At 36.8% G+C, this 13098-nt stretch overlaps 1 protein-coding gene across 1 annotated transcript in view; it reads left to right on the top strand.

Annotated features, from left to right (window-relative positions):
- LOC121357440 (F-BAR domain only protein 2-like) overlaps positions 1–11928 on the top strand; it is a 92592-nt gene extending 80664 nt beyond the window's left edge. The window contains exons 16-21 of the mRNA XM_041474702.1: positions 2612–2767; positions 5316–5448; positions 6468–6667; positions 8934–8998; positions 10656–10820; positions 11051–11928. Coding sequence (XP_041330636.1) covers positions 2612–2767; positions 5316–5448; positions 6468–6667; positions 8934–8998; positions 10656–10820; positions 11051–11073 — 742 coding nt within the window. The 3' untranslated portion in view covers positions 11074–11928. The remainder of the gene's footprint in view (positions 1–2611; positions 2768–5315; positions 5449–6467; positions 6668–8933; positions 8999–10655; positions 10821–11050) is intronic.
- Positions 11929–13098: the final 1170 nt, after the last annotated feature.

Raw genomic sequence — 13098 nt, forward strand, 5'->3', positions numbered from 1 at the left:
TAAGCATAGTTCTGCTATGTTTTCAAAGCCTGAGAAATAACCACCCATACTACTGTATGCTTAACCAGCTAAACATTTTTCTTATTTCATCTGACTTCCAAGTTGAAAGTGATAATACGTTGTCATTGTGCCACATTACCCTCATTTGAAATTGATTTTAGAATCATAGGATATGCTGAGTTGGAAGGGAGCCATCAGGATAATTTGAGTCCAACTCCTGGCCTTGCACAGGACCACCCCAAGAATCACACCATGTGCCTGAGAGCATTGTCCAAAGACTTCTCAAACTCTGTCAGGCTTGGTGCTGTAGCCACTTCCCTGGGGAGCCTGTTCCAGTGCCCAACCATCCTCTGGGTAAAGAACCCTTTTGTAATATCCAACCTAAACCTCCCCTAACACAACCTGAGGCCATTCCCTCTGGTCCTGTCCTGGCGCTGTCCCTCCACTTCCCCTCGTGAGGATATTGAAGACCACAATGTCTCCCCTCAGTATCCTCTTTTCCAGGCTGAACAGACCAAGTGACCTCAGCCACTCCTCTTATGGCTTCCCCTCTAGGCCCTTCACCATCTTCATGGCCCTCCTTTGGACTCTCTCTTATAGCTTAATGTCTTTCTTATATTGTGACACCCAAAACTGTACACAGGACTCAAGGTGAGGCCACACCAGTGCAGAGCAGAATGGGACAATGCCCTCCCTTGACTGGCTGTCAGTGCTGTGCTTGATGCACCTCAAGACACGGTTGGCCCTCCTGGCTGCCAGGACACTGCTGACTCATTCAACTTGCCATAGAGCAGGACCCCCAGGTCCCTTTCTGTGGCGCTGCTCTCCAGCATCTCATTCCCAAGTCTATACACACAACCAGGGTTGCCCCATTCCATGTGCAGAATCCAGCACTTGCCCTTGTTAAACTTCATACAGTTGGTGATTGCCCATCTCTCTAATTTGTCAAGGTCTCTGCCTTCAAGGGAGTTGACAGCTCCTCCCAATTTAGTGTTGTTGGCAAATTTACTTAGTATTCCTTCGAGTCCTGTGTCCTGGTTGTTAATGAAGATGCTGAAGAGAACTGGGCTGAGGACAGAGCCCTGTGGAACCTCACTAGTGACCAGTCACCAGACTGATGTTACCTCATTTACTAAAACCCTTTGTGCCTGACCCATGAAGCAGTTGCTCACCCATCGCATAACATGGTTATCCAGATGTGTGCTGGACATTTTGTGCAGAACGATCCTGTGAGAGAATGCATCAAAAGCTTTGCTTGAAGTCCAAAAAGATTATATCTACTGGCTTTCCTGGATCAACTAGGTCAGTTACTTTGCCATAGAAGGAAATCAGGTTTGACAAGCAAGACTTTCCTCTCATGAAGCCATGCTGGCTGTGACCCATGACTGCATTGGTCTCCCACTGTTTTTCAATACCTCCCAGAATAATCTTTTCCATTATTTTATCAGGTACTGAAGTGAGACTGACAGGCCTGTAGTTTCTGAGGTCCTCCTTCTTGCCCTTCTTGAAAATTGGGACAATGTTATCCAGCCTCCAGTCAGATGGGACCTCTCCAGATTCCCAAGAGCGCTCATAAATCACCAAGAGAGGCTTTGCAATGACATCAGCCAGCTCTTTGAGGATTCTCAAATGAATCCCATCAGGCCCCATAGATTTGTAGGGATCCAGCTGGAGCAGCAGATCCCGCACAAGTTCAGGGTCAACTGGGAATTGATCATTCTTGCAGTTATGGCAAGGGCTCAGGGCACTGAGACTGCCTTGGTCCATCATCAGTGTCTTAAGTGTTAGACACCTCTGCCTTGTCCATGTCCCTGTTTGTGAGGTGACCATCATCATCCTGTAACAGGGCGATATTATTTCTGCACTCTTTTGACATTAAGATATTTGAAAAAACTCATAATCTAATTTTAACTCCCCTGCCATGGGCAGGGACATCTTCCACTAGACCAGGTTACTCAGAGGCCCATCCAGTCTGGCCTATAACACCTCCAGGGATGAGGAGTCCACAACCTCTCTGGGCAACCAGTTCCAGTGCCTCACCACCCTGACAGTAAAGAAATTTTTCTTAATATCTAACCTAAACTTACCCTCCTTCAGCTTAAGACCATTCCCCCTTGTCCTATCACTACATGATCTTGCAAAAAGTTTCTCTCCAGCTCTCTTGGAACCCCTTCAGGTACTGGAAGGTGCTATAAGGTCTCTCCAGAGCCTTCTCTTCTCCAGGCTGAACAGCCCCAGCTCTCAGCCTGTCTTCATAGCAAAGGTGCTCAAGCCCTCAGAGCATCTTCATGGCCTCCTCTGGGCTCGCTCCAACAGGTCCACATCTTTCTTGTGTTGGGGGCCACAGAACTGTACACAGTTCTCAGATGGGGTCTCACAAGAGTGGAGTAGAGGGGCAGAATCACCTCCCATGACCTGCTGGTCATGCCTTTTTTGATGCAGCCCAGGATACAGTTGGCTTTCTGGGCTGCAAGTGCACACTGCCAAGTCTGCCTATTTTCTGCTTTGAAATCAGCTCATCAGATTGTAAAAGTATGATTGATTTAAAATTAATATTAAAACTAGGCAGTTAATGAATTGCAATAAAATTGATATTTTCATTCTCTTCTAGATGTATTGTGAAGATCACTGGTGATATGACATTATCATTCCCAAGTGGGATTATTAAAGTCTTTACCAGCAACCCATCTCCAGCAGTGCTCTGCTTCAGGGTAAAAAACACAAGCAAACTAGAGCACATTCTTCCAAATGCACAACTTGTACACAGGTTTTGTATTTTTATTTAATATAATAGTAAAGTACATGAATTTTAAAATGTGAATTTTTGTATATGTAAATCAGAATTCTCTACAATCTTGATTTGCTTATACATAACTTACTTTTCTGAACTAATCTTGTTTAGCTCGGTTCTTTTTCACTGCTACCATTAAAAATCTCAGAGATTACTGGACTTGAAACTTATGCTGAATATAACAGGAAACAAAAATAGTTTTTAATTTTAGCTGTGTTTTTACACGTTTAATGAATAAAATGGTTTAAGAAACTTTTTAAAAACAACCAAAAAACCACAATTTTTCTAATCAAACTATATGAACAGTATAACTAATATAACTACAGAGAAAAATTGCCAAAAATAGGACACATTGTCATATGGGTTTCTTTATACAATAATAACAATGGTTTCATTTGTCAGTTATTAACATAGGTTTTCAAGTGTATAATTTCTGTGGTAGATTAGATCCATTACAAAACCGTACCTCTCAAGTGTATAGAAGCATGCTTGGGAGAATTCTTAAGAAGAAAAGCTGCTGGTTGAGTAGAATAATAAAGTAATTGTTTGGACATCTTTAAAAAAAAAAAGAAAAACAAAAAGCAGATATCTGTTTTAGCTGAGCACTTTCCATTTCATTTATTGGAAAAATTATTTGAAACAATCAAACCACATGTATCCATTCTTTTGTAATAATTTTATTGTGATAATTCATAATGTAAGGAATGATTCTTACAAAATTAAATTTGTCATTCTTTGACATGACAGTTTATAACTGAAATGTTAGCAGAGCTGTATCTGACAGTGAATTCTACTGAAAAATTCTATTTTGGAAAAAAGTGAAAATTTCTAGTATTCTTGTCTGAGTATTGTAACACTTCACCTCTAATTAGAAAGGATGCAAGTACTGGATATTAATGAAATTAAACCTATATGGTAATAATTTGACATTTCATATACTGCAATGACTATCATTTGCTTAGTATTTATAGAGATGAAACTTTTTAATGTGACTGATACTTGTGTAGACGTCAGAAATTCTGAAGGAGAAAACAGAACGATTTTGCTACTGGTTTCATTTGTTTACATTTTGGAAGGCCTCTGTTATAAGTGTTTATCTATATATTTTACTGAAAATGGAAATTGCATGAATGACAACACTGTATTGAGAACCAAATTCTAAGTAAATTGGACAGGCTACTGGTATGTAAATAATTGTTCTGGCACATTCAACCTATTGCAGTCATATTTACTGTGTTCCAGGTGCTTCTTTTCAGCTTTCATTCTGCATGCGCTTTCTGCATCCCTCCTTGGGGATTGGTGTGATGCCTTCAGTTTTAGCTTTTATATTTTTCAGATCCTGTACTGCATTAGTGTATAACTCTGAACTGCATATAAAGTGTTAGTAAGGTCTCTTCACATTTTGGTCAGACAAAACAGTCTTTCCAGGCCTGAGAACCAAGGACACTATCTGCCTCAGGCCCCAGAAAGTATAAACAAAAGTGAATTGAGGGGGAGCAAACTGGGGGAATGTGACTTCATTACCTGAAGCTATACTTGGACAATTAACCTCTGATATGCAAATAGACCAAAGTTATATCTCCTCGAAAAACTCGTGACTGTCATCCATCTCAGGTGTAGCCTCTGCGAGGCTTTTGCACTGCCCAAGGTGTATCTATTGAAAGCCTTTAATAAATACCTACTTTATTTTCTAACTCTCTCTAGCCTCTGTTCTAAGTAGCCACTCCAAGGCATCTGGTGCAGTTCCTCTATGTATCCACAGATGATCTGTGGAGCTCTGATTCTTAAGTGATTTGAATTTTGCTTCTGAATCAGTTTTCTTAAAAGCTTCATCCTTATTAAAAAAGAAACCTGATGCCACCAGAACTGAAAATCTTGAGTTGCAAAACACCTTTTCATGCTCCAGTAGTTCCCAACCAGGATTTTGCTTCTGTAGTCATGTGCACTCTTAGCTACATATAGTAATTATATAATAAATTGTTACTAAGATTAAATGTAGCTATAAGTATCTGAGAAACTTTTAACTGAAAATATTTTGAAAGCTTACACTATAAATAAGTGAAAGTGTGGTAACACATTCAGCACAAATTTTAATTCAATGCATTAGTGAAGCTGTCATAACAAAAGCTAATAATGATTCTAGGATTTATTCCAAACTGGATAACATTCCTCTTCAAACACCGTTTTCATTCCCACCTCCCACTCATTCTCATGGCACCTGACTGTATTAAAATTGGTTTTTATTGAATGTAAAATCCAAATTTGGCATTCACTCCATCTTGTGAAGCAGATAATCAGTGCAGGAAACTCACTGCTTGACAACCTGGAAGGAGAAGTTTTTTGAGCTACAACAGTTAATTTGTCTTAATATTTAGGAAGATACAATTATGTGTTATAAAGCATTAGAACAAATTCTTGCTTGGAACAATAAAGAAGGGGAAAGATCTAGTCTTAATTTTTTAGACATAAGAAATAATAAAACTCAGTGTTGATTTTTGATTCCTACCTTTCTTTTTCTTTGTAGTGATCAGTCACAAAGTGACTCTAGTACTAAGGATTTTTGGATGAACATGCAAGCCATAACTGTCTACCTCAAGAAATTATCACAGCACAATCCATCTGCATCCTATTATAATGTGGATGTTTTAAAGTATCAGGTAAACACTTTTTTCCCTTTGGAATTTTTTTAAGAACTCTGGTCTATACAGAAATTATAAGAATTGTTCTTTGCCTGTTTGAATGCAGATGAATTGTCATCTGTCATCTAGGCCAGTTCTGAGTGCATCACTGTTTTCAGTGCCTGGGCTCTGCCAAGGCTGAGTGAATTCATGTTATGCCTTCATGACATTCCCTGTTCATTCATGACCTGTTTCAGCTTGCTGACACTTTGATCCAATTAATGTGTGTAAGCGTCAAACACTTTACCTATTTGTTAATGAAGTTAAGTTTTTCTTGAATTTAGGGGGTTTGGTCAGGATTTGAGTTTGTATTCTATTTTGATTTTGTAATTGCATAGTTTTTGAATGCTGTAACTAATAAATTGTAATATATGGAGACACATAATATTCTCACCTCTCACAATATAATGAAACAACTCATCCTGGGAACCACTTAGAGGCACATGAAAGCCAAGAAGGTCATTGGGAGTAGTCAGCATGGCTTCACCAAGGGAAAGCCATGCTTGACCAATCTGGTATCTGTGATGAAATGACTGGCCTGGTAAATGAGGGGAGAGCAGTGGATATTGTCTACCTAGACTACAGGAAGGCTTTTGGCACTCATAGAGAAGCTGATGAAGTGTGGGCTAGATTAGGAGACAGCAAGGGGGATTGAAAACTGGCTGAACAGCCAGGCCCAGAGGATGATGGTCAGTGTCATAAGGCCTAATTGAAGACTAAAAAAAAAAACTGGTTTGACTTATGAAAGCCAGAACAGGAATGAGCCTTGTGGGCCAGAGGTAGTTTAAACCTTTTAAAATTTATTTAAATAATTTTTTTAAACCAACAGGAATTACTTTAGGCTATAACAATCTTCAGAATTCTAAGATTAAGGGCACAGAGGTCAATTGTTCTGTTGGTCATTTGTCAGGATTTATACTCATTACCATCTTTTCCTAATTCTGCCCAAAATAGGAATATTTTAATTAAGACCTTTTCAATGGTTTATTCTTTTACAGGTATCTTCAAATGGCACCCAGTCTACTCCCTTGAATCTTGCAACTTACTGGAAATGTAATGCTAGCACTACTGATGTGAGAATGGATTATAAATATAATCCAGAGTCTATGAATGTGCCTAGTATGCTGTCTAATGTGCAGGTTGTGGTACCAGTAGATGGTGGAGTAAAGAACATGCAATCACTTCCACCTGCAAAATGGTAATATTAATGGTTTTCTTTTTATTATTTCAAATTAATTTCAGAGTATTCATTAGTGTCAGCCTGAAAAATGTCACCAGAAGAAACAGATTTTTTTTTTTCCTCTTGATAAAATGCATGGTATCAGATGTTTTGGACATTTTCTGGTCCAAAACAGATGATGTACAGCCAATTCACATAGACTAAAATGAGATTATATGCACCCGTTCCAACTGTGCAATAATAAAAACATTTCTGAATACAAGCATTTCTGAAATTTCCAGTGTTTGCTTTCTTTTTGCCAATAGACAGGATAGATATTTTAAATAGCATGATTTGAACAAAAATATCTTAATGGCTAAAAAACATATATATCTCTGTGTGTATGTATTAAACATATCAAGATATATAGGTTATATATAGAGAGAGTAGAAGAAATGCAGTTTTAAAAAATATTTCTTGGTGGTTCTAGCTTAAAAATTGGCTTATAATTGAAATAATTTTTAAAACAAACTTCAGTAGATGAGGAGCTCTTCATGAGCCAGATAGCACTGTCTCTCAGTTCAAGTGTCATGCTGATCATTATGACTCACACCTACCTGGCCCCACCTTCTAAGCCTGCAGACCATTTACAGCAGCAATTGAAAGTGAGACATCTCAGAAAATTGTTTCTACGAGTTTGTGAAAACAGCAGAGGATATCAGGGCTAGGCAATGTGACATACTTAGAGCAAAAGGTGAACAGAATTCAATCACTGTGCCTATGGTTTGGCAGCACATAGGTACTTGCCCAGCTGTAATGTAATCCCCAGACTGTTTATTTTCAAGAGGAACAAGAGGGTCATTTCAACATGAAGGTTAAGAGGGCAAAGAATACCAAGTTTTGGGAAGTCAGACTTTGTTAACCTTATTACTTATAGATGTGTTTACCTTATAAAGCAAAGTTCAGAAATAAAATAAGCCTGGTGTATTTATCAGAAAGGTTCTGATGTTTCTGGAGGCAATACATTTAAATGTGTTAATTGGACAAAGTGGTAATACAATATAATTTTAAGTGGAAAAAATCCTGTCAAGATGGAATCTTTCTTGACTTGGTATTTCAAGGGAGCAATACTTTTAACCAAATCACCTTAAGTTTATTCTGAGCAAGGGCAGGTTCAGTATCTTGCCTCCCCAACTTTACTAGAACTTTTGGTGAAGCCAGTGTCCCCCCTCCCTGCTCAGGCTTCTTCAACAAACCCCTCAGTAATGAAACCTGAGTGAGGGTAGGAATGCCCACTCAGAACACTTAGTGTTACCTAGAAAGACTCAAAACTTAGTGACAATTTCATTTCAGATTCATCAGAGTAAGGGACTTGAGCCCCATGTATTCTCTCTTTTACCTAGTCAACTACCCAAGGCTGGAATTTTGAGCCTTGAAAGCAGAGCAAAAAATAGTCATGTCCCAGGCAGCTCTAGTATGTGTCTCCTACTATATGCTTGGTCTAGTGGGTTGGGTGGTAGAGTTTTGGGGTTTTTTTACGAATAAATGTTTTCTGATTCGACCTCCTGCAAGTAACCACTACCATCTATGCTACTTGTGTGAGCATTTCACTCCTGGTACACCAATGCCAAAGACAGTTTCAAACCTATCATCACTTCATGCTGCTCACAGCTTTAAGTTGTAGACTTTCCTTTGATGGAACAGCTGCAATGTGCTGAAAGAGTTTAAATGCCCTGTCAACTTAGAGACTATGGTTCTTGGTTCCCTTTGCTTTTCTTCCCCTTTACAGCATCAGAAGTTAGCTTAAACCCTGAGTCACTTCTGCCAACTTGTTTTACTAGAATGGAAATGGAATAAAATTCACACAGCCAGGAGTCTCACATAGAGGAGAACAAACAGTAGTGCTCCACCTCATACTATCATTGTGAAGCATAAAGACCCAGCTTTCAAACTGCTTCCAGCATTTTTGGCCTGCCCTTACCTTTTGAGACCACAGAGGGTTTTGAGTTGTGGAGCTATGACCTGGGCATAGAACAGTGTTAACTGTATAAAAACATGCTATGTATGTCTGAGCTCTGCTGCAAGCTCGGGGTAATGCAGGTACACCCTTTTGTTTTCTTTTTTGCTTTGTATACTTTTCCACAAACTCACTTTAAAATTATGACATATTTTTATAAACCTCCATTGAGAGATGTAGGTTATAGGCACATGGTTTGTAAGGTACCAGTGTAAATCTGGGAAAATAATATAAATAATTGAAATTCTAAAAATCAATGCTTATAACTAACCTTCCATTGCCTTACAGGAATGCAGATCAGATGAAAGCTTATTGGAAAATATCTAGCATTTCTGAGAAGTCTGAGAATGGAGGCAAGTTGAACTCTTTTGTTTTCTTGTACAGACAAATGATAGTAAAAAGGTAGTCAGCCTCTACGCCTTCATGCCTGTTTACACTTGCCATATCCTGTTTATCAGTTCACCTTCTTCTCAATGAAATTCCTCCTGAGAGATTCTATTAACAGTGAGATGTAAAAATATTAACTGATTATAAAAAGCAAAATAGTGAAGCCCCTTGAAAGCAGTTAGTGCCACTAAAACAGTTTAGACTGGGCAAGAAAATAATTACATCAGTGCTAGTTGGAAATGAGCAGTTATTGAAAAGGAAATATGTTTAATATCTGTATTATGATTTTCCACATGCTAACAATTGAGATAAAGTAGAAAGAGGTAAGTGGAAGAACCGGGGAAAAGAAAAAAATCCAAAAGTCCTGCACTGAGATAGACTTGATTATAGACAATTCTTCACTGACTTTTTTTTTGTTTTGTTTTGGGTTTTTTTTTTTGTTTTTTTTGGTTTTTTGGGTTTTTTTGTTTTGACCATGTACAACTCCAGGAAAAAAATCTATGTACATCTGCTCAGAGTGGTAATTTATATAGCATTTTGTAAGGTACCAATAGTTGTCCTCTGCCCAGCTGCCTTTCCCTGAGGTCCAGTTGATGTCACAGCCCTTTTAACCATTGCAGGTGCTATGTTTTTTTTAAACACTTGAATATATGTTTCCATACTTACAGTGAAAAGAAGTTCCAATTTATCCAAATTATGACAGACCTATTGAAGAAATAGACTTTAAGCCAAGAACAAACCATTGCATAAAACAATTTCATTCATCAATTCCTGTTTTTACCCTAGTAACATTTCACTTACTAGCTTTCCTCCTCACTTGGCAGTTCCTACTGACTAGTTGTTTTAAATAAATAAAAATACTTGACTTGCACTATTCCATTAATTCATTGTTTAAATTTCTTTTATTTTCTCAGCATATTTTGCAAGAACAAGAAGAGTCTTGTTTAAGAACTAGAAAAAGAGACCAACAATAATTTTGGGGGGGTTTATGTCTTGCATTGACTACAAAGGTGTACTTAAAGCAATTTTGAACTATTACTACTTTATAATGTCACTGAAGTGAATTTTGCCATTGTCTATAAAAAAGCAACTGTTTTTTGGGAAATGTATTTAATCAAACCTTGCATTTATTACAAAAATAAGAATTGCTTTCCTCTTGCTAAATTACTGTTCAACTGCATTTCTTCCAATGGTTTTGTTCATGTGCATTCATCCAGGCAAATTGTGACAGCATTAAAATATTCTAATGTGCTTTAAAGTCTGCTAAAGAAAAGTACTACATACAAGATAAACCAGGAAGCATAAATGATGAGTATAGGGAACAATCAGGTATTTAATGTAATAGAAGACTACCAGGCTGTCTGATATACACATTATTCTATGAGTATAATCTTGTAGAAATGTGTATTGCTTTCCTCTAAATCATTCACTAGTCACTGTCTTAAACAGAGTATTGGAAAAAGAGAGTTGTACTCTCATGTCTTCTGAAAATCTATATAGGACTGCCACTAGGAATAGCTCTTAAAGATCACCATGTTAGTTCTGCTCCTTACTACTAAAAATTCTGGGAGATCACCTTGGTTTTGAAAAACAACTAGCCTTTCAGTTTTGTTATTTTTATAGGTTCTGGATCCCTCAGAGCAAAATTTGAACTTTCAGAAGGACCCAGTAAACCAGCAACACTTGCAGTGCAATTCATTAGTGAAGGAAGCACCCTTTCAGGAATAGATGTAGAGCTAGTAGGCAGTGGCTATCGACTTTCCCTCCTTAAGAAGAGATTTGCCTCTGGTAAGACACTGATGTGCTTATATATTCAAATTAATATGATATATAGTGCTAAATTATACATTATGCCACTCTTTATTAAGTGATGCATAAATAATTACTTTTCCTCAAAAATGTGGCTGAAAACTGTTTTACTTTTTTTGTTTTCCATAGTTAGTCAAATTGCTTGCAGAAAAAGACTGAAAAAATCTGTTTTATCTACCAATTGACAAAATCCTACCTTTATTTTTCAGGACGGTATATGGCAGACTGCTGATTAACATGTGGAAGTCGTTGCATCAAAGGAGTACAAGAAGCTTGCTCTGCCCTCTCTACTTTTCAAACACTATTTTAACATGCATTAATTTTTTTTTAAAATGTTGATCTACTCTGAGGTTTAATCATCAGAACAGAAAATGCACTTTTAAAAGTAATTTTGCAAACTTTTTATTACTTTATAATAGCACTGAAATTAACTTTAACATTGTCTGTAAATGATCATTAATAAGTTTATATTTGAAGTCAAAATAATAATCAGTAGTTGTAATGAAAGTATGAAATTGAATGTTATACTGTAAATATTTAACCTAAAAATATGGGAAAGCAAGTAAGAAATATTTCATCTTTCCATAAGCAAGATCAATTTTTCAGATTCTTCAACTGCCCGTTTGAAAAGAAAGCAGAGGCAAAGTCTCACAGTTTTTCTATTGACTCAGGCCAGCTGAATTAGAGAAGTGTAAAAAAAATTTAACTTACTGCCTGCCTGTGTATCGTATATTATTATATAGGGTTTTTTTCCAAAGTGCAATGTGTTACAAAAGTTGCAAAAGACAGAAGGGATTTACTTCTGCAGCTAGAAAATTTTATGGGTGTTGTGATTGTTTGAATCAATGCTGTAGATTTAATTTATTTTTATATGAATTGAATAACATTTGTGCCTTTAAAAAACAACTGTGCCTATCCACTTTGTTGTTTACATGATTCAATTCCTTTATCAAATTTTGGCTCTTCAGCAAGTAAGCACAGTGTTAGTATAATAGATGGAACTTTATAAAAATTCCTTTTACTGGGATTTAGAAAGCAGATTTGCAAAACAAGAGGTTATTTAAAAAGAGGTTTCAAATACTGGTTTACTTCCTCATGGGGTAGTTCAATAAATGCAGCTGTAGTAAAGGGAGATGCATCATACGGGACTTTGAGATAGTAACTTTAATGTCACCAAAGATGAAAATCCTGAAAAATCACAGAAGATGGTAAAAGCAAAGAGCATTTCCTTTCACTTGGACTGCAAACCTTTGGCATTTAAGTGCTTTGAGGGTTCTGTGATGTGAATGCAAACATAATACTTTGGGAGAAATAGCATTTTAGAAGGGTATTTTATAGCAGCAGGATGACAAGTACTGCCACAGTTTAATTTTTTATCTAAATCCACCAACTTTAGTATTTGTATTGGCATCTAATCTGCTTGCCACAGCCTTTGCACAAGGAAGTGACTCATAAATAATGCATTTTAAAGTCACTAATTTAGAAAATCTTTAATGCGTGTTTATTATCAAGTGGGGTTTTTTTGATGACGAAATCAAAAGTATTGGGGCAAAATAATTCAGTAACCTACAAGTGGGAATTTTATATGACCATTTTGAATACCAGTATATTTCAAACTTTCTACTGAAACAATAAAACTTGCTTCAACTAATTCATGCAAAACCAGTAATGAATTGGACTGCTGAAACTTGACAATAAATTAAGCTGTGTAGAGGTTACATAAATTCTAATGTATACTACACACTTTTGCAGATAAGAGTTCCATTATTATCATTAAGCACATACTGTACTATAGATTTGATTGGAAGAGTATATTTGGCTCTTAACTTGCTAATCTTATTGAATGGCAAATTTCTAACTCATATAAAATGGTACAGCCATTTTACTGAAATAGTAATTGTAATCTGCTTTGCAATCAAACCATATTTAGCATGACAATATTTTATTCATGAAACCCCAAAGCTGTATTGCTGGTTTTAGTCAAGTATTGTTTTCATTTCTTAATTAAATAAAGCAGTTCTGTTTCAGCCCTTTTCAACTAAGTGATTATACATATATTTGCATTGGGTGCAAGTTATAATTTTGAAGCCATACAAGTTTATATAGACTTTTTGTAAAGAAATTTTAAAACAATGTAGAAAGTACATGTGTCTGAGAAGAAAACCATATGTAGCAAGCTGGTTCTTGCTTCTGTATACAGCATTACCCTTTTTAGCTGGCTCCTAAGGAAATTAATTTGTAAACAAAGCTTTAAAAG

This window comes from Pyrgilauda ruficollis, unplaced genomic scaffold (assembly GCF_017590135.1).
Source record: "Pyrgilauda ruficollis isolate IOZ18807 unplaced genomic scaffold, ASM1759013v1 scaffold330, whole genome shotgun sequence".
NCBI lineage: Eukaryota > Metazoa > Chordata > Aves > Passeriformes > Passeridae > Pyrgilauda > Pyrgilauda ruficollis.